Raw genomic sequence first — 27,749 nt, 5'->3', positions numbered from 1 at the left:
AATTCAATGCAACAAAGGGGTTGCAATTAGGAAATAGATATAAAATTCAATGGAAAATCCCTACCATGATATAAAAAATTGTCTATTTCTATTTTTAATATTGCATTTGATTGTTAGTAGTGGTGTCATTACGAAATAAATATACAATTCAAAATGGAATGAAAAATCCCCACCATAAAGTGTGTGTGTGTGTGTGTGTGTGTGTAGAGACAGAGAGAGAGAGATGTTAGTAGTGGATCTAAGTATTTTTTTAAATTGTGAGTGATTTTTTTGCGCGTGTATATTTCAGAGTGAAAGTGCAGAGGAGAAGGAGAGAGAGTTGTCCCAGGAACTCAGTCGGATTCAACATGAAGTGGGTGAGTTCAAAGAGGTTCATGTGTGCCCATAAACTACTAAGATAAAAGCAGGTTTGCGTTATTTAAATCCATATACTCTGTTTCTCAAATCGCCTAGCCTTTAACGCAGCTCGCTGGGAGCGTCTCCAGAAGGAGAAGAGAGAGCTGGAGGAGTGTTTTGAGAGGGAGCTGAGAGAGTTACAGGTCCAGCAGGAGTCTGAACTCACTACCGTAGAGGAGAACCTGAGATTACGGCACGCTTCAGACCGAGACCATCTCAGAGCAGAGCACCAATCAGAGGTGGAGGAGCTGCGCACACAACACCAGGAACAGGTCAGATCGTCTGGCTGAGGATCGGGGGAAATAAATTTAAGATGGCATGAATTTGAAGACTCAACTGTGTGTTTTGTGTTTAGATTGAAGAGTTGACTGCCAACCATGAGGCCGCCCTTGAAGACCTGAAGACCATGCACAACATCACTATGTCAACACTGCAAGAAGAGCATGCCAGGACCATGAGGGGTTAGTGTCTGATTAGTAATACCACTACTAACCAGCTGACCAAAATGTGGAGAAGAACTAAAATTCTGCATTCATTTCTCTTAGACTTAAGGAAAGCCCATGAGCAGCAAAAGGCCAGTCTAGAAGAGGACTTTGAGAAACTGCGCCTCTCGCTTCAGGTGATTGTTGAGTAAATCAAGGTTTGAGATTTTTGCAAATCATCCAAATAGATTCATCAGTAACAGTACCATTTCCTTTAGGACCAAGTGGACACTCTGACTTTCCAGAACCGGACTCTGAAAGATAAAGCCAAGCGTTTTGAAGAAGCTCTGAGGAAGAGCACTGATGAACAGATTGTGGTATGTTTCTTTAAGACATTTAGAAAGGGATACTTGAATATAGGCACACAAACACTGAAAGTAAGTATTGTAAATGTATTTGCAGGATGTGCTGGCGCCATATCAACATATCGAGGAGGACTTGAAGAGTCTGAAGGAGGTTTTGGAGATGAAGAACCAGCAAATTCATGACCAGGAGAAGAAGATCTGTCACCTGGAGAAAGTGGTAAGCTCCAAGTGAATAGGTGAGCAGGATAAACACACTGTGCAGGAGAATTGTGCAGTCTAGCGTGTTCCTGTATGCGGTTTAAAGTAACGGAAGAGGACAGAGTTTTCCCTCCACACTGTCACGGTGAAAAAGAAAAATAGTGCTGAAAAAAAAAACTGCTGCAGTAAAAAAGAAAACAGTGCAGGTGAAAGAAAAACACCTGCAGAAAAAAAAACTGTGCAAATAAATAAAAAACGACTGGCAGAAAGAAGAAAACATTAAACAATAAATATAAAAATTATATAAAAACTGTACATGAAAAATTGTGTCAGGAAAAAATAAAATCATGCAAGTAAAAGAAAAACTGCGGCATAAAAGAAAACAGTGCACATAAACGAAAAAGACTCCAGAAAAAGAAAATACAAGGGAATATTTATAGTGCAGGATGTTAAATAATCATTCATTTCTATGATAAAATATTGATTTGATTTTATAGTGACATGCCACATTACATTCCTTACTGAAGCTCAAATAACAAAAGATATTGTATACAAGTACTTTACAAACCCTTAAAACATCCAAAAAGATCACACCATAATAAATAATAAAGGAAGGAGATTAATTCATTTCTGAACAGGCATGACAAACCTCTTGGGGTCCTTCAAGAGTGCTGTATATGATGTATGTTTGTATATATTCTGTACTGTGTTTAGAAAGTCCATTTTATTGTAATGTTATAGTACATTATTTATGATTTGGATATTGAATCAGTTTCCACTTTAAAACTTTTTTGTTTTGTTTTACTTTTTCCTTTCTGCTCCTTTGGATGTTATATTATTTATGATGTAGAAATAGGGCGTGCTTTTCCCTTTTCCTTTCAGCTTTTATGAATTCTCAGTTTTTTCCTCACATGAAGCACGTTTCAGACCCCTGTTGTCCAGACAGGGGAGGTTTGTGTAAGAATTTAATGTCGAGCTCTGTGTTCACTTGATTCTTCGAGCAGGCCCAAAAGAACCTGTATCTGGAGGAGCGGGTCCAGGTGCTTCAGCAGCAGAATGAAGACCTGATGGCCCGCATTGATCGCCATCTCACAGTCTCAAGGTAAATACAGTATTTGAATTAAAGGAGTAGTTCACTTAAAAATTAAAATTAGCTGAAAATTGACTCATCCTCAGGCCATCCATGATGAGTTTGTTTCCTCATTGGAACAGATTTGGAGAAATTTAGCATTACGTAACTTGGATGGATCCTCTGCAGTGAATGGGTGCCGTCAGAATGAGAGTCCAAGCAGCTGATAAAAACATCACAATAATCCATAACTAATCCACATGACTCCAGTTCATCAGTAAACTTGTGAAGTGAAAAGCTAAGTGTTTGTTAGAAACAAATCCATCATTCAAAATACTAAAATATGAGTCCTCTATCCATAATATGGCTTTTTCCAGTGAAAAAGTCGTCTGGTCTGAATCAGGAGAGAAATATGCACAGATCAAGGAAAAACAGTTATAAACAAATTGAGTGGACAACAGGGCATGGGCGTTTCTTTTTTTTTTTTTTTGCGGAAGTATTATGGATTATGGACTCATTTTTTTGGCCAGAAGTGACGATTTAAAATTAAAACACCTTAATGATGGATTTGTTTTCTACAAACACTTTGCTTTTCACTTCACAAGATGTTAATTGATGGAATGGAGTTGTGTGAATTACATCTGGATTATTGGGATGTTTTATCAGCTGTTTGGACTCTTATTCTGACGGCACCCATTCACTGCAGAGGATCCATTAGTGAGCAAGTGATCTAATACTACATTTCTCCAAATCCGTTCTGATGAAGAAACAAACTCAATTACATCTTGGATGGCCTGAGGGTTAGTAAATTAAAGCAAATTTTCATTTTTGGGTGAATTAAGGTCTTGCATAGCCAGACTTTTGACTAACCCTGACTATTTCTTCCTATATTTATAGACAACTGTCTGAGGAGAACGCAAACCTTCAGGAGTATGTGGAGAAGGAGACCAACGAGAAGAAACGGCTGAGCCGCAACAATGAAGAGCTGCTCTGGCTTCTCCAGACGAGTCCCCATCTGTCTCCTTCCTCTTCTCCCATCCACAGAGCCTTCTTCCCCGGCCCTGATATCCCTCCTTACCCTTACTCTCCGGGTCCTGGGACCCCCACACACTCCTGTTCTCCTGGCCCCTCTCCGGCACCAGGGACGCCCACTCTCAGAGGCTCACCAGCAGCACGCTTGTCCCCTGCCCGGATCCCAAACGCCAACACATTTTCCAGATGAGCTGTTTTACTGAATCCCAGTCACATCGCCCATTTTCTGTTACTGTGCATTGTGACAGCATTGTATCGTTTTGGCGTGCAGACCGTCCATGTTTTTCTTAGAAAAACAGGTTTTATTTATTAAGATAATGTCAACCCAAATGGTCAGACAGCCTTTGTCACTTCCGTTTGTTGACGAATCGGACTTCGTAAATGCGTAGCATCAGAATGAAAGAGCTAATGATGCTAATGCTCATGATGTGCTGCCAACAATGCTTGGTCTGCATGGAGGCAGGACCGTTTTTGTGTATACAGAAGTAGCTCAACTTTGACTCTAAAACATGCTGTTGGACTCCAACACAAATGTCTGTAGTTTCTTCTGAATGACATACGAGAACTTTATACAACAAAAAGCACTTTAGGTTTCTGCCCTACCTTCTTCCTACAGATAAATGCACCAGCATTTTTTGTGGTCTGGCTTATTTTTTTATGCGATATGTCTTCTGATTTTACAAATCTCCCAAGTTCTGATTTAGAATGTTTCGAATTAGTCACGACATATATACTGCAAGATGCCATTTTCTTAATTTTTTTCTTACAGTAAAATTATCAACATATTCTTAAAAAATGAGCATATTATTTATTTATTATGATTTTTACATTTTTTATCCTATCCCCATGGGCATTTTTTAAAGCATAACTTCAAATATATACATATATACATACACTACCATTCGCAACCTGATCTCATGACGAAAACGTACCTTCGGGAATTTTTTCGCAAGACACGAAATATGTGCCACCATGTACGTTTCGTGACATTGAGTGGCGCTAAAAGAGTGTTTGTTTTTTTTCCCCCAGAACAGATGAACGTACATATGGTACGTTTTATGTGACATTGGTTTTGTAGGTGTCACCGCAGTTCTGACTTGAAATGTCCGTTGAGTGGCGCTATAAGTCTAATGCTCCGTGACGTTTTAAAATAACATACCATCTGCACTACACCTAAACCTACCCGATTGTATGAACAAAAACGAATGTGACGTAAAAATGCAATCGCAAGTATGCTGTTTTACTGTAGCTTGTTTTCTCTCATTCTCGATCTCTCATCTTTCAACTCTTTTATTGTGAGTCATGTTTTTGATGGGATTCATACCCAAGGATTCCGCATCTTAAGTCCAATTGCGTGTCGGCTGAGCTACCAAGCAAGCTTGTTACGTTCGGAAAGCAAACCATATGGAGCTGTAATCATAACTGTGTACGAAAACGATTACAAGTGCTCAATGTTTTACCGTCTCTAGTGTTCATTTCTGTTGGAAATTGCAGTGATACGTACTTATTGTTACGTATTTCGCGTCTTGCGAAAAAGTTCCAACAGGTACGTTTTCGTAATGAGGTGTGGTAGACCATTCAAAAGTTTGGGTCAGTAAGTCAGTAAGATTTGTAAAAATATTTTTAGAAGTCTAACCAAGGTTGCATTTATTTGATAAAAATATACAATAAAAATGGTAATATTGTGAAATATTATTACTATTTAAAATAGCTGTTTTCTATTTTAATATATTTTTAAAAAATGTCTAAATAACTGTAGGGGCAAACAAAAATGCTTATTAAGAAAATGATTTTTGCAGTATAAAGGCCTTTTCACATTGTCTTAACAAACTGCAATGCCTTCCACTGGTGCATGAGCAGTTACAGTATGTTTTCCTGGACCCTCCAAAAAGACTAATCCAGCTAATATCAAAAGCAGCTTTTTTAAGCAAGTGTTTCTTCATACACAAATCAGTTTGCTGACATGACATGACACCTTCGCTGGCACATATTCATTGTGCCCATTTTTACCGGTTGCTTGGTTAACAAGACAAAAAACTCTTCAGCATCAAGTCTGTTCTTCCTGTTCTTCCTAACTTACCTGACAAAAGCAAGTGCTCTCACTTCATGCATGACATAAAGCAGGGAGATCAAGCAAATGTATATGTACCGACTACAGGAAATGTTGTTGTAAATCGTAGTTGTCATTTTTATTAGTACTTTGTAATTTAATGGACATTTTGCTTACTTGATGTGCATGTGATGTAAGTCTTCCATTCTTAATGTGAATCCTAGGATAGTTGTCATGGTAGCGTAGATACTCGGACTCCTGAGGATGATAGCTTCCACCTCTGATGAATTTTTGAAATGTTTGAGGACAATATTTTACCCATAACTACTAGGACAGGAGTTTCTTCTTCATGTCACACCTGTCAGAGGTGTGTTGTGTAAAGGTTTTACAGAGGTACAATATGGTAGTTAAACGTATGTTTGGATTTCTCTTTATTGTAATGCTGGTTAACTCTTGTATTACCTCTGTAGAGTGTAGCATAACAGAGAGAGATTTCTCTGTATGAGTGAACTAGAAAAGAATGTAACTGTGTCTTTAAATGTTGTATGATAAAGTTCAGGGAAATTATTTTGCTCTGTTTTAAAGGCAGTTCTGAGTTTTTCAGTAAAACATGAGTTTTTTGGGTTTTTTTTAATGAAAAATAAGAAGACATTCCTCTTGCAAAGTGGGTTTTGATATTTCAAAACAGGCCATTTTTTGAAATTTTAAACATTTGGATTTGCATTTTTTGTGTGTGTGTGTTTCTACAATTGATACATCTTTCAATGGTCAACCTTTGACACTTTTGATACGAATGAGAATTTTTGTAAACTCTTCACTGATAATATTTTTTCTATTATCAGTTGGTGCTTGTACAGGGTATCATACACAGAAGTACAATAATCTGCTATTCAAGACCAGCAATCTACAAAAAAATCCACACACACACAGCAAATATGTATTTGCAGATGTTTTTCTTCATTTGAGACACTATTGTTTACAGTTAAATTTTTTTAATTACTGTGAAATGTATTTTTATTCTAATTCTAATGCATTTTCAAATTATGTAGCTTTGCATTTTGAATTAATTTCATTGGCTTCTGTCTCTGAGATAGAAATGATTTGTTGTTGTTCATTTTTTGCTACTTTTCTGGATGTTTCCTGTCAAGCACAATACAGTTATATACCACACCCAAAAAAGTTAAATATTTTAAAGCGTGTTTTTTAAAATAACACATTTAATTAAACAACAGCAGATCATTTTACATTAGTAACCTGTCTTAAATTCTGAATCATTTTGATTCACGACAAGAAGTATATAAATGTTTCAGGAATGTGCCTTCATTTATTGTGCAAAGTAGCAAAAATGAAAAGGTTATTACATTATAGCCACCTAACAAACAGGTAATATCTGGTTTAATACAAGAAAATAAATGCATCTTTTTAAATATTTGTTTGCTTTTTTATTCGTTTTATTTCATTTTTTTACAGAATTATTTTTAAAACTAGATTGATTTTACTAGTATTTAATTTCATTTTCCATTTTAATTTTATTTTACTTTTTTCATATTGTGTATTTATGTTCTAAATTAATGTCTCAACAAAAAACCTCAGCAACCTCAATCTGCACCTGCTATGGTTTATAACAAAGTGCAAAATTGTTACTAATCTACATTTACATTTTTACATTTACATTTAGTAAATATGTATTTAATTGTATACTTAAATCCTGTTTTGTTTTCTCTATGGCCCTCAAGATGACCTTCACTATGGCTTTAGTCCATAGATTATAATGAATGATATGAAACAACAGAATCCTGTTCTAAGACACACTGACTCTTTGTCCTGTGGACATCTAAACTACTGAATGTTAACTTACCCCTGAAAATACTGACACAGTCAAAGTAAACTGGGAGTGGTGGAGTCACTTATTGGACTGAATGAAATTTGTCCATCTGTCTACTTACTAACATTTGACTTCTATTATGTCTTTTCTGACTGGATTTACAGTCGTTTGTAAGCTATTTCTTGTGTTGTAGTGCACAGTAATCGATGCATGTTTGTCTTGGATGGATCATTCCTTCCCCTTGTACGTTTTCAACTTGTGATGATTCACGCTGTAACTGTAGCATAGAAAATATAAGGAATGGAAAGAATTCATATATAACTCATTTGTATTCACTATGGGGGGGTGGGGATGAATATTAAAATGTTTCAAAAGAAAATGCTCATGTGCTTTTTTGCTTATTTGTTATCATTAGCCAGCTAACAAAAATATGTTTTTAGAATGTTTTACTAACATTCCCTTCAAGTTTTTAAAACATTATTTCTGAATGTTCTCTGAACATTTAAAAAATCAAATTTTTGAATCGTTTAAAAACCATTTTTTCATTTAATGAATGAATGTTACTTTTGAATGTTCTCGAGTCGAAATCATCTGAAAGTAGTGATGTTTAAAAAACAGATGAATGGTTAAACTAAAATGTTTTAGTCAAATGTTTTTAGTCCAAAACGATTTGGGAATGTTATTAAAGACCTGATAACTTCGAATTAGGGCTGTCATATCGATTAATCGCGATTAATCGCAGCCAAAATAAAAGTTTGTGTTTACATAATATATGTATGCGTACTGTTTATTTATATGTATATAAATACACATGTATTGAAGTATATTTAATTATGTAATATATATTTATATATAACAATATATACATATACTGTATAAATATGAATATATATACAGTGTATATTTAAATATATATAATCTTAAATATATACATGTATATGTGTGTTTTTATATTTACATACAAATATACACAGTACACATATATTATGTAAACACAAACTTTTATTTTGGATGTGATTAATCACGATTAATCGATTTGACAGCCCTATTTTGAATGAACATTCTATTAACATTACTGGAGGAAAGTTTATTCACCTTGCCAGAATGTAATACAAAGTGCTGAGAATGTTGCCTGTCAAATTATACTGACAAACTTCAAAAGTATAGGTGCTTTATTTCTTTCAAATAAATGCCAACTGGTTTGGTATTTTATCAGATACGATGACCTTCTAACATTTTTAAATGTGACTGGAGTGTCCAAATACATTTTGTACCTACTGTATTCCAAACTCCTCTTTACTAGTTTCCACTCCTTCCTTCTTTGTGATACGCAAACACACATTCGTGTTCTGAGGGTGTGTGTTCCTTTGAGGATTTGTAGTCTTGACAAACATATGTTAGGAGTGGAAGTCTCTGTCTTACAGGCTCTAAAGTCGCAAATGAATAATCAGATCGGAACACAACATGCTATTGAGTGATCTTTCAGTTTGCTGTGTCCTGTGACGTTTCAAGTGGATTTGAAGAAGGAACAAAATGCTTTAAATATGGAAAGATTTCTCTTATCATAACTTGCAGGTAAGAATCACCAAATCTATCTATTTATAATTAAAAGGCTTTTTATTATATATTTATAATAAAGGATTAAACTCTTCTCTTACTGTAATTTTTGTCACTGGTTGAATTGTTTTATGTCCTCTCAAGCACCTCTCCTGTTATTTTTGCCGGTGTAGAGCAGGAAGTGGGATGGGACGTGTGCTTCTGATCGAGCCGGCGGTTGACCTGTATGCGTTTGCCATGTTTATGATCTACCCTCTGCTGCAGCAGTATGTGCACCGTAGGCTGTGGTTTGAGCTGAGCGGCATGACCTACCCTTCTGAGAGCCTGTCTCACTGCTCAAACAACCACAGCTATGTTTCCATACACCAGGTCAGAGCCTTTAGCTGCTTCCATAACGGCCACTTCTGACTTTTAAAAACCTTCTGTTTCAATGTAAAGGCATTTATCACATGTCCTGTAGATCTAATGTGTGATGGTGCGTGACAGTTAAGTAACACAACCAATTAGCTACAATTAACTTTGAATCTATAACTTTAAAATGTATAAAAATGAAAAAGAACTGGATTGTTTCTGATGAATAATAACCCATTTGATGATGATGCCAAGCTGCTCTCAAACTGAACTGTTCTAGGACAGTAGAGCTAGGCCTCAGTAGTTCTGAGGCCTAGGACAGTAATTATTTTGTTTTTTGTTTTGTTTTGTTTTGTTTTGTGTTTTATTTTGTTTTGCTTTACAACAAAATTGATTTACTAATATACCAACTGAGCTGAAATTATGAATATTATTTTTAAGACACTCTAAATAAATTTTCCCTAAATTGATCATATAGGGGAAATAAAATCTGGACAATAGCTATAAAACAAACTATTAAAAACATTTTTGAAATGATATAATAATATTAGATTAGATTAAATAAAAAAAAAAATCAATTTAACAAAATGCTGAAATGCTAACGCACTAAAATTACTGGTCTAAAACTGGAGAAAAAAAACAATACTCAACTAAAACTGAAATAAAAAAGAAACCTAAATAGTAATATATAAAATACTAAAATTTCAAATTGAAATGATAATAAAAAATAAAAGCTTATTCAAAATATTAATAAAAATTCTAACAGTATAAATACTACTAAAATAACATTTAAAAATAAATACCAGCAAATAAAATAGCTCAGAGAAAGTTGAAATAGTTCAGTTAAAAGTTTATATAGAATGAGTGTGTTCAGAGACTAAACTGTTTGCTTTGCTAACTAGGTAAAGTTTACATTGATGATGATGTTCATATCTCAATAAAAGAGTTCTGGAGAACCGGTTATATTTGCTGAAGTTGAGCTCATGTTTTGTACTTGTTTCTGTTTGTAGTCTTTGTGTATGTGTGAGAAAATTCCTTTTCAATTAACAAGCTCTTACTGTGGATCTGCTTGTCATTTGATATATTTGAATTACCGGTTTGCTATTTCACACTCACTTTCACTCCCTACATCTCTCACAGTTAACTACACTTTAAAGGCATAACTAGACAGAACTCTTAAAAATACATGTACACTGTTTTATGTTCTGATCTGAAAGTTTTTTTTTATTCTCCTCTCTCAGGCAGTGCAGAAGGAGACGTCAATATTCCTCCTCAAGAGTGAACTGTGCTTCCTCATTCCCAGTCTCATATCCGCGCTGCTCCTGGTGCCTTACACTGACCACTGTGGACGCAAAGTTGCCATCGTTCCTCCTCTGGTGGGCGACGCTCTGTTCGCGGTCTGCTATGTTTTGGTCAGTAGATTCTCCTTCAGTCTCAGTTATCTGCTAGCTGCCTCCTTCCTGTCAGGCCTGATGGGCGGCCCCACTACTCTGATCGGCGGGTGCTTCGCTTATGTGGCCCAGAAGGACAGAAGACTGTCCGAATGGCTCGGCTGGACATGATTTTAGGGGTTTTGACTGGTTTAGCTTCTCTGTACACTGGATTCTACATCGAAGTGGCTGGCTTCACCTGACCCTTCCTCACTGCAGTCTTTCTGCATCTGATAAACCTCTTCTATGTGCTGGTGGTCTTGAAGGAGTCCCTGGTTCTTCCAAACCCCAATCTGTCTTCGCCCGGCCCCTCAGCTGCCGAAGCCCCTCGACTGCGCCAGTCTCAAGCTCTTACCGCCCGTCTGCAGGGCGTCTACCTGCTCTTTGCGGCCTCTAAACGGAGAAGGAATGTAGTGCTGTTGCTCATGCTGGCTGCTTTTGCCTTTTTCAGGGTGATTATGATCATTCTGATATTATTCACAAGCTGTGAATAAGCTGTGAATCTGTTTGTGATACATCAGAAGTGACAATGCAGTGTATAATGTTTGTGCCTCTAGTTGCACCAAATGGAATTGCAAATATACGAAATAATAGAGGCTTCCAAACAAGTTACATTGACAGGTTATATTATAAGCCTTCTGGGGTCGATAGAGAGGAAGTCAATTAAATACACAACATAATGTTCTTTTTAGCAACATCATATGACCCTTTTAATGGATAATTACATATATAACTCACAGTGTGATTTTATGTCATAATTGTGCCTGTTTCTCATAATTGCGATTTTATATTTCATAAAGTACATTTATAGTTTAAATTTTTTTTAATTAATAATAGAAATTAAGATGAGCACTAAAAAATATGTAAAATGAAGTATATAAGGCCTAAAAAGGTAGCATATTTGTAATGATACACTACCATTCAAAGGTTTGGGCTAAGTTATCTTTTTCTATTTTTATTTATTTCTTTTGATAGAGAGAGCTTTTATTCAGCAAAATAAATAAATAAAAAGTGACAAAAGGTGACAGTAAAGACATTTATTTGTCAAAATCTATTTCAAGTAAATGCAGCACTTTTGAACTTTCTATTCTTCAAAGAATCCTGAAAAAATATATCATGGTTTAAATAAAAAAAATATTAAAAGACCAACTATTTTCAAAATTGATATTAATAAATGTTCCTTGAGCAGGATATCAGCATATTACAATGATTTCTGAATGATCATGTGACACTGAAGACTGGAGTAATGATGCTGAAAATTCAGCTGACAGCACAAGGATAAATAACATTTTAAAAGATATTTAAAAACAGTTATTTTAAATTGTGATAATATTTCACAATATTACTGTATTTTTATCAAGTCTCATGCTGAGCATTTCATTAAAAAAAAAAAAAAACTTACCAGTAAAAGTAATGTATTATTGTACATATATATATATATATATATATATAAAATAAAAATGAGGAATTGAGGAAAAAGATGAGGAATTAGCCCCAATTTAAGAACTGTGATGATGATGATTATTAGTATTATTATTATTGTTGTTGTTGTTGTGATTGATTGATTGATTGATTGATTGATTGTGTCCCTCACATGTAGCCCTGCAGGGTGGCATGTCCATCTTCATCTTGTATGAGCTGAACACTCCTCTGTGTTGGAGTGAGGTGTTGGTGGGTTATGGCTCGGCTCTCTCTACTGCCACTGGTGAGTTTCGCCGGTGTGGCGCTGCTGTCCCGCTGTCTGTCTGACGCCTACATCATCCTGCTGGGGCTGATGTCTGTGGCAGCCGGCCTCATCATGGCAGCGTTTGCAAAGTCTACCCTGCTCATGTTCCTGGGTAAGACTGAGTTTGGGCATTTATGGAGTTTCTAATGGGTGGCTGGATGGTCTATTTTCAGGTGGAACAATGGTTTATGTTTTATTCATTGCAGTGAGGTTGCCTTTGCTGCTGTCCATCATGCCAACTCTTGTCCTACGATCCATGATGTCCAAAATAGTGTCTGGATCGGAGCAAGGTAAGAATCTCAACAGAATAGAATAGAATAGAATTAATTTTCATTTAATTTGTTAGTTTTTTGTTTATTCCCAGCAAACAAATTCTGGTGTTCCCAAAAAATAGAACATTCCCAATTCACATGAACTCTGAATTATTGATGGCTGTGTTGTGACTGTGTGATTGTGTACAGGTGCCATGTTTGCGTGTATAGCCTTTGTGGAGATGTTGAGCATCGGTCTTTAATTTACGATGTTTAGCAGCATCTATGCAGCTACTCTCTCCTGGTTCTCCGGGTTTAGTTTCCTACTGGCTGCAGGCCTTACTCTCATACCAGTCATCCTGATATGGTGAGTAGCCCACCTCTATATACTTCCTAAGGGAAGGACTGTGAAGGAGCATTTCATTGGTTGAACGAGACATACTATGGTTAGCAGGGGCAGATTTAGTGAATTGGGGGTCCCAGGCAGACTGGGGCCCTATACATTTGCACACATTTTCCTAGATCAACCTTGAGGTTCCTTATTTGTTGTGATGCTTGCTGCTGCACAATGGTGCCCCATAGTTGTGTCCAATGTTTCTACATTTTTCATGTACATGTTATAATGGCTTTCTTTCATGTTGTAGACCACGAAATAGCAACAGATTTACAGTTGAGACACAGGTTTTCACAAAAACAAAATAAATTATAAAATGATAAACCTCACAATTGAGCGTTTAAACCAGGGGTGAGTCAGAAGTATAAATGATCATATTAATTTAAAATGGGGTTATGTGGGTGGATTTTCGCATTGGTCTGAACAAAAACTACAGACTGGATTATTGAAAATGAACATTCATTCTCTACCAGTAGGAGGCGCTTTTGGAGCGTCAGAAATATAGAATGAGAAAAGTGTGAAAAAATATAGCCTATATTGACGAGGAAAGTCCACTGATGAGTTACCATTTTAGGGGACCTTGGCTTTTGGGGGCCCAAGGCGGTCGCCTACCTTTGCCTAATGGGTAAGTCCGCCCCTTTTAACTTTTGTGAACTATCTAACTATTATCTAACATTAACTAACATGCAATTTATCCTTGTCTGACCTGTCCTACCTCAGAAGTCTTGACTATGACTTATCTAATGTCGAAACAAAGTCATCATTTTGACAATGTTATTTTTAAAGGAAATATTATAGGAAGTAAATAAAAACATTTGATCATTTAGTTCTTATAGCACAACATTTAAAATATTAAAAGAGGGGTAAGATGGCCCCTACTAGGATAAGTTGTTAAAATTAAATACATAATACTGTTTTAGATACTGGTAGTACAAGAAGTCCATGTTGTACATTTCAGCATCTACCCCCCAAAAAAATCCCTAAATGTTACATACATTTAAAGAAGGAGACTGGGCTGAAAATATTTACTTACAAAAAGCATTGACAATCTTTAGATATTATGCCTTTGAATGACACAGTACACCATATTTTATTACTTTTACATCTTAAAAAGTAGAGTTACATACATTGTACCTGTATATACAACAAACATGACACAACTGGTCACAAGATAGAGGCACCAAAGTTGCATTTTAAATCAAACACTATCAATAACGACATTTTTATAAATCAACATTGCATAACTTTCTGTTTCTATCTTTTAGCAGGATGATAAAAGATGGATTATACAGTCTTCATAATCATGATTAAAGTAGATTTATTAATACGTGTTAAAGGGCAGTTTCCCTATGCGGTAAAAAAACAGAAGAGGCTGCACCAAACCAGCCAAAATAAAACAAAGAGAAACAATAAGGTAGGATGTGTCAGTTTCCGATGACCCAAAATAAGATATTAAAATTATTTAGGGACCATATAAGATAAGCATAGTAACAGTAGATATTAGAATGAGATAAAATGCTCTTCTCTTCATGGGGTTTTCTTCCTCTTTCTCTCCCCCTCTCTCTCCTGGTCCTGACTGCTTCAGAGCTCTGAGAACAGCCACACAGCAGAACAACTGAAAAGAGAGAAAGAGGAAGAACTGTGCAAACAAAGAAACAAGGAGATGCAACATGGACTCAAGCATTAAAAACATTACATTGACACCACAAGAGACAACACTTGCCATGCAGGCAATAAAGGAACAAATCACTCTATATCTGAGAGGTTTGAACTTCAGAAAGGTTACAGGATGAACCACTGCCAGGTAACGCTCAACACAGATCAGACACTGAAACAGAGGACGACCAGTGATGGAGAATCCATCCAAAAAACGAATTCCAAATTCATAAGACAACAGTTATTTTAAATTGTGATAATATTTCACAATATTACTGTATTTTTATCAAGTCTCATGCTGAGCATTTCATTAAAAAAAAAAAAAAAACTTACCAGTAAAAGTAATGTATTATTGTACATATATATATATATATATATATATAAAATAAAAATGAGGAATTGAGGAAAAAGATGAGGAATTAGCCCCAATTTAAGAACTGTGATGATGATGATTATTAGTATTATTATTATTGTTGTTGTTGTTGTGATTGATTGATTGATTGATTGATTGATTGTGTCCCTCACATGTAGCCCTGCAGGGTGGCATGTCCATCTTCATCTTGTATGAGCTGAACACTCCTCTGTGTTGGAGTGAGGTGTTGGTGGGTTATGGCTCGGCTCTCTCTACTGCCACTGGTGAGTTTCGCCGGTGTGGCGCTGCTGTCCCGCTGTCTGTCTGACGCCTACATCATCCTGCTGGGGCTGATGTCTGTGGCAGCCGGCCTCATCATGGCAGCGTTTGCAAAGTCTACCCTGCTCATGTTCCTGGGTAAGACTGAGTTTGGGCATTTATGGAGTTTCTAATGGGTGGCTGGATGGTCTATTTTCAGGTGGAACAATGGTTTATGTTTTATTCATTGCAGTGAGGTTGCCTTTGCTGCTGTCCATCATGCCAACTCTTGTCCTACGATCCATGATGTCCAAAATAGTGTCTGGATCGGAGCAAGGTAAGAATCTCAACAGAATAGAATAGAATAGAATTAATTTTCATTTAATTTGTTAGTTTTTTGTTTATTCCCAGCAAACAAATTCTGGTGTTCCCAAAAAATAGAACATTCCCAATTCACATGAACTCTGAATTATTGATGGCTGTGTTGTGACTGTGTGATTGTGTACAGGTGCCATGTTTGCGTGTATAGCCTTTGTGGAGATGTTGAGCATCGGTCTTTAATTTACGATGTTTAGCAGCATCTATGCAGCTACTCTCTCCTGGTTCTCCGGGTTTAGTTTCCTACTGGCTGCAGGCCTTACTCTCATACCAGTCATCCTGATATGGTGAGTAGCCCACCTCTATATACTTCCTAAGGGAAGGACTGTGAAGGAGCATTTCATTGGTTGAACGAGACATACTATGGTTAGCAGGGGCAGATTTAGTGAATTGGGGGTCCCAGGCAGACTGGGGCCCTATACATTTGCACACATTTTCCTAGATCAACCTTGAGGTTCCTTATTTGTTGTGATGCTTGCTGCTGCACAATGGTGCCCCATAGTTGTGTCCAATGTTTCTACATTTTTCATGTACATGTTATAATGGCTTTCTTTCATGTTGTAGACCACGAAATAGCAACAGATTTACAGTTGAGACACAGGTTTTCACAAAAACAAAATAAATTATAAAATGATAAACCTCACAATTGAGCGTTTAAACCAGGGGTGAGTCAGAAGTATAAATTATTATATTAATTTAAAACGGGGTTATGTGGGTGGATTTTCGCATTGGTCTGAACAAAAACTACAGACTGGATTATTGAAAATGAACATTCATTCTCTACCAGTAGGAGGCGCTTTTGGAGCGTCAGAAATATAGAATGAGAAAAGTGTGAAAAAGTATAGCCTATATTGATGAGGAAAGTCCACTGATGAGTTACCAGCGTAAGCCTGTATGCAAAGGCTGTCTAATTCTAAACTTTAAAATACATTTATTTTTAGTTATTTTAACTACAAATTTAAATAAAACTGAAAAAATAATGAAAAGGCAATTATACATTTACACACCTAAGGATTATATCAACCAACAAAATAACTGCGTATGTGTCCTCTACTTGGTTTCTCGATATTTTTATCTCCTTCAAGCAGGATACACAAAAAGCACGTTCAACTCGGATGGTTGTCGTAGTAATAAACACCGCAAACAGCAACCATTCGCATGTCAGCGCTTAATGCGCATCTCCTATATGAAAAGCATTTTAGGGGGCCCTTGGCTTTTGGGGGCCCAAGGCGGTCACATACCTTTGCCTAATTGGTAAGACCTCCCCTGATGGTTTGTCACAGAATGTGTAACATGTTAATAACACGTACACACAAAAAAGCATACTTTATCGCCATCTATGGAGTAACGATATACAGTAACCTGATAAGATTGATGACTGTAATTTAATCACTTTTCCCTTTAAAAGTAATGAATTACTCTTAATTTTTCTGTCATTTAATTACAGTTACTTCTTATGTACTTGCATTAAATACTGTATAGACTATAGAACAATTCGATATAAAACAGTAGTGGATTTAACACCAAAATTTTACATCTAATGTTATAATATAAGTTTTTAATTTTACCTTCTTAAAATACTTTGATCAGTTCGAGAATAATTTAATTAATTTTTTGTGATTTATTTGAACGAATTAAAAGAGCAGGTTCATGACTATCCCTGTATTGTTCAGCTGGTCAAGGTTAAGAAAGTATTTAGTAATAAGTAATGCAATACATTTTAGAGAGATTAAGACAGTATTCAAATACACAGTTGAAGATTAGTAATTACTTTTTTAGAGTAATTTAACCAACACTACTCACCGAACTAAGTGAATACTTCTGAATCCTTTTGGTAATTGGGTTCAAAAGATTCTAGTCACTGGGATGAATCTAACTAATCTAATTTACCACTGTACTAACTGAATCTAATGCAAACCTAATCTTAATTTTTAAGTGCACTAAGTGTTAATAATTCCCAGTGTTGCTATTATAATGTTTCATTATATTTAAAATTTTGCCACAGATGAAATGTTAAATGTAACACATTTACACATACTTTCCCCTTAGTGTTATTCTTTGTCTTTGTCTGAATGTGTATGAGGAATCCATCATACTGACGGAGGAGAGGATGGAAAACCACACAGAAATCTTTGAACTACCACCATAACATGGACACTCTTTGGCACAATAGTGTCCTCCAGTGGAAAGTTAGAAAACACTTATGTGAACGGAGAGGTTAAGAATCTGTAACCAGGAACTATGATGCGTGTAGATGTTCTTGGTTTCTTTTTGGTCTCTAAATGAACGGTTGTCTATGGTTAGGGGAAGAACATCTGAAAGACATTGTCATTCACATTGGTGAAAATGACTATATATGTTTTAAAAATGTAAAATCTACTTTTTGTTGTAATTTATTTAATTTCATGCATACTCATTGTATATAAGAATATAAAATTGGCATTTGAAAGTTGTTACACACTGATATATGTTCTAAAATATGATACTGATATTGTATTTTTTTAATAAATAAATCATTTGTAAACCTTGTCACTCTTTCTCGTAAAAGATAAATGACATGTAAAATATGACACATAAGAAGAAAATCATGTACAATTTCTAAATGAATGGCTTGCGAGCATCTGTACACTTTGTGAATATTCAGCGATCATTTCTTCATGAAGTGGCTAATGACATCCATGGGCAGAGGGAAGATGATGGTGGAGTTCTTCTCGGCTGCGATGGTGTTGAGGGTTTGGAGGTATCTGAGCTGAAGGGCAGATGGAGACTCTGCGATCACTAGAGACGCCTCCTTCAGAGCTCTGGATGCGTTCATCTCACCCTCCGCTGCAATAACCTACATTATCACAAACCATTATATTAGGGTGTGGCATCACAAATTGTACATCAAATGTAGTGCATTTTTTACCATTAAAATACATTTAGACATACATTAATAATGTGTGGCAGTAATACTCACCTTCGCTCTGGCCTCACGGGCCGCCTCCGCCTCGGCCGCCATTGCTCTCTGCAGCTGCTGTGGCAGTTTAACATCTTTAATCTCCACCCGCTCCACCTTGATTCCCCACGAATCTGTGGCCTCATCTAGAGTTATCTGCAGCAGGGAGGAGAATTATGGAACAAATTTTCAGCTACTATCTGACCTGCAATTATATCATTGATGCACAAGCAGGAATGCCAAATTTACCTGTCTTTTTCACTATCACACTCACCTGCATGCTTTGGGAGATGACTTCTCGGTCAGAAAGGACCTCAGACAGGTTCTTGGTGCCCAGGACATTCCTCAAGGTGGTCTGGGCCAGTAGGCGAGTGGAGTAATCTGCATTAGACACGTTTGCCACTGAGGCAACAGGGTCATTTACACGAAAGTACACAACACCATCCACAGAAACTGTCACTGAGTCTTTGGTCAAGATCTAAATGCAAACAAAAACAAAATCAATATTTCAGGAACAAAACAAGTGACTGTCTTGATGAGTAGGCCTACATAAGGTCATGTACTTTATGCTATTCGTTCAAAAACATTGACACATTCACAAACTAAACTAAATATGACTTGTGTTTTGAGCGAATCATTGAATCACTAAAACGATTTGCTTAAAAACACCAGTAAGGAGACATTATGAGTGAGTCGTTGAATCATTTACTGAAACGATTCGTTCAAAACACTGATTCATTCAGGAACGAAAGTGAAGTCTTCATGAGTGAGTCATAAGCTGCGTCCCAAATGACGCACTATACACTATGCACTCATACACTATGTACTTATCCACTATGTACTCAACCATGTATAGTATGAATTATATAAGGTTATTTTGTCATTCATAATCGGAGTCTCATAGCCCCTCCCCCTTCGGTACGTAATTAAAACTGCGACAATTGAGTGCATAAAGTGTCCAACATTCCACACTTAATTTTTTAATTGAGTGCATGAAGTGTCCAACATTCCACACTTCATTTTTTCGGTTATTTAAGTGCATCATCCGGGTATTTAAAGTGCACTTTTTCTTTTTGGAATTTTCAGTGTGAATGCACTACTCGCACCATTTATACTATTAAACGTCATAGAATAGTGCATTACGCGATTCATTCACTCAGGGTGAATTCAAAATAGAATACTATACTAGCATTCTGTTTCTACTAGCATTACCATTGCTCCCATATATTTATGTGGCACAAATAGTAAGAGGGTTATTTAATATGTTATTTCGAATTCAGCCTCAAACATTTCACTCAAAAACACAGGCTGTGTCCGAAATCGCCCCCTATACCCTCATTCACTATTCCCTACATTAGGTCACTAATTCAGTTCACTAGAAGGAGTGAATGAAAACGAGTAGTGAATTCGGACACTTGAGTGCACCGGAAGGAATGCCGCTTTTTGCATAGTTTGTGCTTGCTGTTTATTAATCATTTGAAACTAGCAAACTAGCAGCTCCAGTAGTAAGATTAAAGGATTTATCTTGAACTCTGTCACGGAAATTATGTATAAACCCTAATCAAACAATTTAATAATCAATTTACAATGAATTTATACCCGTGTTGTACATTATGCTGTACGCCATGGATGAGCGCTTTGTAAAAATGAACGGATTGATTATTCAGCTGCGGGCGCCATCTTCTGGCGAGATGCGGTCATTCATTCGGCGCGTGACTCTCACGGTACATTATGGGCATTCTCTAGCCGTTGAGCGTGCACCAGTCGTACACTCGTTTTAGCAGTGCATTGTGGGATTGAATGCTCTCGAGAACGTCCACTATGGTTTCGGACACCACTAAAAATGGCTGTTCCCTCAAATAGTGCCCTATTTAAGGGTATAGGGGGCGATTTCGGACACAGCCACAGACTCGTTCAAGAAGGAAACAAGACCGTCTTCATGACCGAGTCATTGAAATGATTCGTTCGAAAACACTGATTGTTCAGGAACGAAACGCTAAATTGCTTGGAGAACAGCAGATTGATTCAGTTGATTCAGCTTTGACCTCGCTTGCTGGAACTATTCACGTGTTAAATGCAAATTACTCGATATTAACCTCTGGTTTATTGAGTATTTATTTTTTAGTTTACCTCCTGGGGAGGGATGTCAAATGAGATGGTTCGAAGATCCACTTTAACAAACGAGTCCGTGCAGGGAATGATGAAGAAGATTCCTAGACACAAGTAACATTTTTAATTGTATTTGTTATTATATGATCTGTGTCAAACAGTACTGATTCGTTATTTGAACTAAACTGACTCCTTGTACAGGAACTGAGCTAGTAGGCCACATTTATTGTTTTAAGAACAAGTTCTGTGAATGCCCTTACCAAAAAGTAGTATACTTCAAGTTTATTTTATTAAGTATACTTTATGTAGTAAGTATGCAAATATCAGTGTACTAGTAGTATACTTGTAAGTGTACTATTTCAATACTCATTGGGACTAAATTGGCCCACTTTCTAGTATATAAAAGTATACTTTTAAGTATACTTTAAGTATAACAGTAGTAAACTTTGAGTACACAACTAGTTTACATCAAAATGTTTAGTTTGTACTGCAACTATACTAAAAGTGAACTTATAGGTATACTGATAGTTTACTAATTAAATACTTGTAGTAGCATTTTAGTACACTTTGAAGTATAGTCTCAGTAAACTACTAGTTTAGTAGTTTTATACTGCAAGTATACTCGTAAGTTTTCTTTAAGTGAACTTTACATCATACTTTAAGTATACTACTATGTCCCTATTTAGGTTTGTCTATATTTTGTTATATGAATATCTGAACATACAAAACATCAAAAGAACAGGGTATCTGCTTCTAGCTTCATGCATTCCTTTTTTAAACACTTGAATGTGGATAAGTTTCATAAATAAAAAATAAAGAAATAAACAACATTTTGAACAAAAAGCTGAAAAAAAGACTATGAATTGGATTCAGAATGATAATCAAAACGTAGATAAAGTCGATCAACACCCCAAAGCTTGACAGTCATTATTACCTCTTTATTAGTCGACATTTTATTCCATAATGTTATTCAAGTATACTTAAATGTCATTTGAAGTATATTTCTGAGAAGTACATAAAGCCCATTTCTGAGAAGTACATAAAAAGTGGACTAAAAGTATACTTTCCTATTTTTAGTTTAAAAGAAGTATACTAATAGCACACTTGAATAAACTTCTTTTTCGTAAGGGTGTCCTCAGCTGTTGTAAACAATTGGTACCTGTGCATCGAGGAACGTCTAAGGCAAATATTGATTTGCCTTTGACAAAAGGTGGCGTTACCTAAGTATCTGTTTAGCTTTAACCTACTGAATCTAAGTATTACCTGGTCCTTTGGCTTTTCGGGCTGTTATCCTCCCCAGTCTAAATATGACAGCACGCTCATACTCTTTCACAATCTATAAAACAGTTATCAAACATATTAAGTGGGTTATAAAACATTTGAACAACAACTGCAGGTGTAAAACATTCAGGCGTTGATGTTGTTAAAGTGCAAGACTTACTAGGAAAGTAAACTTTAAAGTTAAAAGAAAGCCAACTTTAAAGTATTTAGTTATATTGTTTTGTTATCAAATTAATGAATAAAGTGGCCATACTCAAATATTGATTTGAGTTCAAATTGTAATAAATTTATTTTATTTTAATATTTGAAAAGAAAGGCAATGGTGTGATATGAGAGTTAAGAAACCAGTCGTCTGTATGACAACTATGATAAACATTAAAATATAAATGGAAATAATAAATGTAAAAATAAAATGAATTCAAAATAGTAATGAAAACTACTAAAATGATACAAAAATAACACTGGTCCCCGAGAGCATAGTAATTAATATTTTTCAGGATTATTTGTTTTGTTTGTCCTATTGTGGTTCACACCTTAATGCTTATGAAAATGCTGATTGGAAATATCAAGATGGAGAAAAATGCAGAGATAATCACAAGGATCCACCCACAGCAGCCCAGACCTCCGTTATTTTCACCTGCAACCACAGAAAACGGTGTCGTTCTCAAAAACAGCACATGACTAAAAGTTAAACAGGTCAAAATGTTGAGCTGTGTGAAAGAACTCAGTGCTAATTACATGTTTTATTCAATGCATGTGATTTGATGCTTCACATGGAAGTTATATTACTTAAGGCAGTTGTCTTGTGGAAAACCTTCCACATCCTAGTTTCACTTCATTTTAGGATGACCAACAAAAAAAAAGTGTCAGTGTAACAATTGACCAATAAACTTAAAATTATGATTCAATTCATTTAGATAGTTTGGTTTGCTAAGAAACTAAATTCCCTTTCTAACTAGCAACTTATCAGTAAGACTCATCTTAATCCTTACTAACAATCAAACTGTAAACCACATCTTATCTTTTACCCTTAACCCTGAATAGAAGCACTTTACACCAAAAATTCAATATCGGCCCCTCACTGGATCAACAGTCTCTCAGGTAAACATGTCACCAGGGAGACCCTCTTCATCATAAATCAGCTCTGGGTGGTCCTTTATGAGTGGGTGGGTGGTGAACATCGGCCCACAACCCCTAAGTGTGACAGATAAGGCTACACTAATTTTTCCACACACACCCAACAATTTCAAACCAAGGCCATATTTTATGCTTATGGCCTGTCTATCATGCTCTTCTAAAAGAAAGATTAACGTGTGTTTATATGTGTTCGCATGTGCTGTTTCACTGAAGTGGTTATTGTATAATGCAGTCAAAAGTGCTAAACTATTGTGTTGTACAGAGCAATCTATTAACCTAAGAGAGGAAACCAAGAAACTATAATAAACTCTTCAGGTTATTTATAATCTGATGTGATTACTCAAATCAGGATAATGGGCCAACTCTAAAACCACAAAATGTTGAAGTCTAAAATTAGTAGTTGACGAATACAGACCTTTCTGTGAATTCAGCATCAAGATTTTAGTAAAAAAAAAAAAAAAGGATTAAATACATTTAAAATACATTAAAAATTGTTTATAGTTTAGGTTCTGTGGCTGTCACCCTTTCTTTTTCACCATTTTAGCCTTTTTGAGGTTCCTTTAAATAGTCTTGCAGTTACTATCCTGTTAGATATTGCGACATACAGTACCATATGCATGTAACACCATTAACTTCAAGTTTAGTTGACCTTTCCTCTCTGTTCAGATTATATCTGAACAATTGCTGACTAGGAATACTAAAAATAACACAAACAGCTATTTGACTTCATATATGTACTGTATATTTCTTTCTTTCTCATGCAGGTACAATTGTGAACCGGTGTGGAAAATTGACTGCTTTGCAAATCAAACACTAATGCAAATGACAAATCTAACTGATCATAGTTGAACAATGCAAACTCAATCGACCTCAACACACAAGTCCTGTTGTAGCTGTAGGTAAGACAATTACTATATTATACTCTCAGCAAATTACATGTTAAAGTCCAGTGTTCAAAGACAAAAGGGTTAGAGTAAAAAAGGTGAGATCATCTTACTGATTAGATTCTGCTTGCTCTGGGCTCCTCGTTCCATCTCAGACTCCATTTCCATGTGGGTTTGTTGCTACACGAGATGTTTAAGACAGCATTGGCTTTGTGGGTAACTGAGAAATGTATTTGTACTGCAAAAGCACTTCCTATGAAGGGTGTGGCCTTGTCTACAATGCAATTAGAAGATCATTTACAGACTCTAATGGTCTTATGACACCATCCATTGTGCAATATGAGGCTGATGTTTGTTAATGAAGCAGTTATGATGATTGCGATTTCTCTGAAACACATCCGCTGTTTGCTTTAGGCCAAGATGCTTTATTCTTCAGCTAGCCAGTGTGCTTCTCGCTATACAGATTTGAATGCCTTTTTCCATCTAGTTTTTAAAAACATGTTCTTGTTTTACTCTTAGTAAAACTAATTAAACCATCCATTTCATTCATGGCTTACATGCAGGAACTCATAGGTAGTATTGCATAATGTCAAGTAAGTGAACAAAGGGTCAAGTGGAAACTAGTAATTGCAGGATTCTCGTGATTCATGATGTGAAAAAGATTAAAGTGGTTATTTCACTCGTGACCAAAAGTATGGGCAGGGTAAATCAACATCAAAAATAATCTGTAATATTACTGTTCTCCGAAAAAGTTAACCGGCAAAGACCTCAATATGGACTTTGCCAGGTTTTCTCTAATAATCAAAAAGGGCAAATCAGTAATACAACACAAACTTCCTTTTAACATGTATAGTAAATTAATATCACTTTTCGATTAAAAAAAACAAAACAATAACAGCCATCTAAAAACCAATTTGCAAATTACTAATTCCCATAATCTTTTATAATTAATCTGGCATCAATGGAATTCTGGTAGCAAAACATTTTGAATTTGGTTTTGTTTGTCTGTAGTGACATTGCATCTCATTTTAGAAAGCTGCTGTGGGTTTTGTGGTCATTCTGGAAAGTCCTGAACAAGTGAAAGGTGAAGTGACATATTCACTGCTAACCAAAAAATTCTGAATAAAGACAAACAGCAAGAGAATCTAAGAAAAGAACTTTTATTTCATGATGCTGTTAGAACATACTAGACTAAACCTAACATATTCTTTATTATATTTTATAATATATAATGAACACAAATGTGATTATCAGAGACTCTGAGATCTACACATTGTATACATGCAAAATTCATGGTTCTGACCTTAATCTCAGCAAAATTGCACAACTGTAAAATGTGTAACACTAAAGTCACTTTGGAGTTGCAAAGCAACTCCTTTAAAATTTGCAAGGTAACTTAGGAAAATAATGGGGGAAAAAACAGAACAGCTATAGTACAAAGAGCAAACCCCTAATTTACCCATTCTCACTGGGTATTTACATGTACAGTATTTGACAGACATTTGAAGAAAATGTCAGTTAACTCACTACTTCCATGATATAGGTAAAACAGTTTAGTAAAATTTAGACACCCACACTATTCACATTTCCTCTACTGGTGTATATTTAAAATTCATTTTAGTATTCATTTTTAAAATGATGATGCTTAAACAGAGTTAAGCCCTACTACATACCAAAAAATAATACTAAAGAATAGTATTCATTTCATTCAAATACATATAACAAGCAGTCAAGCCCAGCCCTCAAAAGTCAATAAAATTCTGTTCTACTAATGCAGAGCTCTAAACCACAAGCTTGTCTTGATTTGAGACGTGAGTGTCTTCTACAGGAAATTATTGGAGAGTAGAGCTGCCACATAAGTTTTTGAATTTACCCATAATTGCGTTATGACACACCATTTTCCATGCGGAGCACCACAGTCCACAATGTTCGTCATTGTTTATGCACACTGCACACACTAGGTCACATCGTTTTCGATATGCCTGCCCTCTGTAGCTCACAATGATTTACTGCCAGCCCAGTGGCGGATGCAGGCCTGGCTGCAGAGGGAAGCTCGAGCCAGCGGCTGCAGGGTAGTTCGTGAATCCATTCGGCTGGGGAGGGTAACTGTCGAGCGCTGATGCAGAGTGAGCCTGCAATCACACACACAAAACAAACATTTGCATAGAGTAGCAAATTCTTCTAAAATATCTTGCTCGTTATCATAATAGCAGGCATAATAATAACATCCAGTGGCCCTTTAAAGGCAGGGTATGTGATTTTTCAAAAACACTTTAGAAAACTGATTCGGGCCGAATCGCAAAACAAACTTGTAGCCAATCAGCAATAAGGGGCGTGTCTACTCGTGATGTGGAGGAGAGCGCGTTCAGTGCATAGGATGGACATTAGCCGAGCCGAGCGACAGAAAGATAGAGATGGCGGATAAAAAACAAAAGAGGAAAACGTCTGCGGAACGATAAAGCAAGAAGTAGGACCCGTGTAAATATCAGATCAGCTTTCCAGCGCTGGAGAGAACTCAAGGAGCGGAGGCCTGCGATCGGACGCCGAGGTTGCTTTGTTTCTTCTCAATAGGTGAGTAACACCGTGTCTACAACAACTAAAGTCTGCCTACACTGGACGCGATCAAACGACCATTGAAAACCATTTGAAATTTGTGTCAGCACGTCATAAATAGAACCCCGCAGCAGTTTTCTGTCGGGGATTTGTTGCACCGCGCCGCTCACGTCCGTAGACACGGTGTAACATTGGTTTTGCTTTGTTTCACAGAACGAATCGTTGCCTGGGTTGCGTACGTATATATGTGGGGCGGAGCTATCAAAATAGGGGCAAGACCCTTTTGGGGTAGGGGCGTGTTTGTTTTGGTGATTTCAAATATCAACATTGGCTACCAGAAATCACTTACTCTGCCTTTAATGATCAAACAAAGAGCCACAGCCTCCGATCAATATATAGATACCTGCAAATAGGCATGGGCCGGTACGAGATTTTGACGGTATGATAACCTTAAGCAAAAATATCACGGTATATTCGGGACAATAAGGTACATATCATTTATATAATTTCATATCATTTAGTTATATAATTTCATACACATAATTTGATTTAATAATAACCCAATTTGAAGCAAAAACAGAATGTTCTGACTAGCTTTGTGAAATTATACTACATGCCTGAACGAAGCAAACGGCAGAAGCTCTGAATGAGATGCTGATTCACTCTCTGACAGCAGGAGGCGCTTCTGGAACACCAGATGTAGCGTTTCCTTGGTTTTTTCTTTGATTTGTTTCCTAAAAAGAAAAATAAAGACTGACATATTTATTTAACAAAAATCTGTAATTACAATTATTTAGTTTTAGTTATATAATTTATATACATATCATTTTTATCATTTCATATCATTTAGTTATATAATTTCATACACATAATTTGATTTAATAATAACCCAATTTGAAGCAAAAACAGAATGTTCTGACTAGCTTTGTGAAATTATACTACATGCCTGAACGAAGCAAACGGCAGAAGCTCTGAATGAGATGCTGATTCACTCTCTGACAGCAGGAGGCGCTGATACAGCGTTTCCTTGGTTATCGCAGTAAACAAAGCAGAGCTGCGCTGAAACACTGCTTTAATGTGAATTATACGAGATGAAAAGAAAATACCATCTAAACGTTTCTGAAGACAGTCAGTTCC

At 36.2% G+C, this 27,749-nt stretch overlaps 3 protein-coding genes and 1 pseudogene across 4 annotated transcripts in view; 2 read left to right on the top strand and 2 right to left on the bottom strand.

The window, feature by feature from the left end:
• LOC107720545 (microtubule-associated tumor suppressor candidate 2-like) overlaps positions 1 to 4,256 on the top strand; it is a 39,878-nt gene extending 35,622 nt beyond the window's left edge. Inside the window, exons 7-14 of the mRNA XM_016528279.1 lie at positions 290 to 356; positions 454 to 668; positions 752 to 857; positions 942 to 1,015; positions 1,097 to 1,195; positions 1,281 to 1,400; positions 2,383 to 2,483; positions 3,348 to 4,256. Coding sequence (XP_016383765.1) covers positions 290 to 356; positions 454 to 668; positions 752 to 857; positions 942 to 1,015; positions 1,097 to 1,195; positions 1,281 to 1,400; positions 2,383 to 2,483; positions 3,348 to 3,672 — 1,107 coding nt within the window. The 3' untranslated portion in view covers positions 3,673 to 4,256. The remainder of the gene's footprint in view (positions 1 to 289; positions 357 to 453; positions 669 to 751; positions 858 to 941; positions 1,016 to 1,096; positions 1,196 to 1,280; positions 1,401 to 2,382; positions 2,484 to 3,347) is intronic.
• Positions 4,257 to 9,100: 4,844 nt separating this feature from the next.
• LOC107720601 (solute carrier family 46 member 3-like) lies at positions 9,101 to 18,043 on the top strand (annotated as a pseudogene).
• Positions 18,044 to 18,324: 281 nt separating this feature from the next.
• Positions 18,325 to 24,248, bottom strand: stoml3b (stomatin (EPB72)-like 3b). Its single transcript, XM_016528323.1, has 7 exons — positions 24,173 to 24,248; positions 22,572 to 22,675; positions 22,021 to 22,093; positions 20,779 to 20,861; positions 18,923 to 19,126; positions 18,670 to 18,804; positions 18,325 to 18,546 (listed from the first exon to the last, which is right to left on the bottom strand). Exons 1-7 carry the CDS (start codon positions 24,225 to 24,227, stop codon positions 18,358 to 18,360), a joined length of 843 nt encoding a protein of 280 aa, XP_016383809.1. The 5' UTR covers positions 24,228 to 24,248; the 3' UTR covers positions 18,325 to 18,357.
• A 1,079-nt stretch (positions 24,249 to 25,327) lies between these two features.
• The window catches only part of LOC107720660 (proline and serine-rich protein 1-like), a 16,286-nt gene continuing 13,864 nt past the window's right edge, over positions 25,328 to 27,749 (bottom strand). For both annotated transcript variants that reach the window (XM_016528428.1, XM_016528429.1), the window contains one exon: positions 25,328 to 26,191. In XM_016528428.1, coding sequence (XP_016383914.1) covers positions 26,066 to 26,191 — 126 coding nt within the window. In that variant the 3' untranslated portion in view covers positions 25,328 to 26,065. The remainder of the gene's footprint in view (positions 26,192 to 27,749) is intronic.

Source organism: Sinocyclocheilus rhinocerous, unplaced genomic scaffold (assembly GCF_001515625.1).
Source record: "Sinocyclocheilus rhinocerous isolate Xijiao unplaced genomic scaffold, SAMN03320098_v1.1 scaffold603, whole genome shotgun sequence".
In the NCBI taxonomy this organism is placed as follows: Eukaryota; Metazoa; Chordata; class Actinopteri; order Cypriniformes; family Cyprinidae; genus Sinocyclocheilus; species Sinocyclocheilus rhinocerous.
This window is presented reverse-complemented; position numbering and strand designations above follow the sequence as displayed.

Excerpts from the sequence above, each read along its gene's own strand:
- stoml3b (XM_016528323.1), bottom strand. The coding sequence starts at position 24,227 with ATGGAAATGGAGTCTGAGATGGAACGAGGAGCCCAGAGCAAGCAGAAT. Across the intron at positions 22,676-24,172 it reads GAGCAAGCAGAATCTAATCA|GTGAAAATAACGGAGGTCTG; the intron begins GTAAGATGATCT and ends CTGTGGTTGCAG. Across the intron at positions 18,805-18,922 it reads TCATCTCCCAAAGCATGCAG|ATAACTCTAGATGAGGCCAC; the intron begins GTGAGTGTGATA and ends TCCCTGCTGCAG.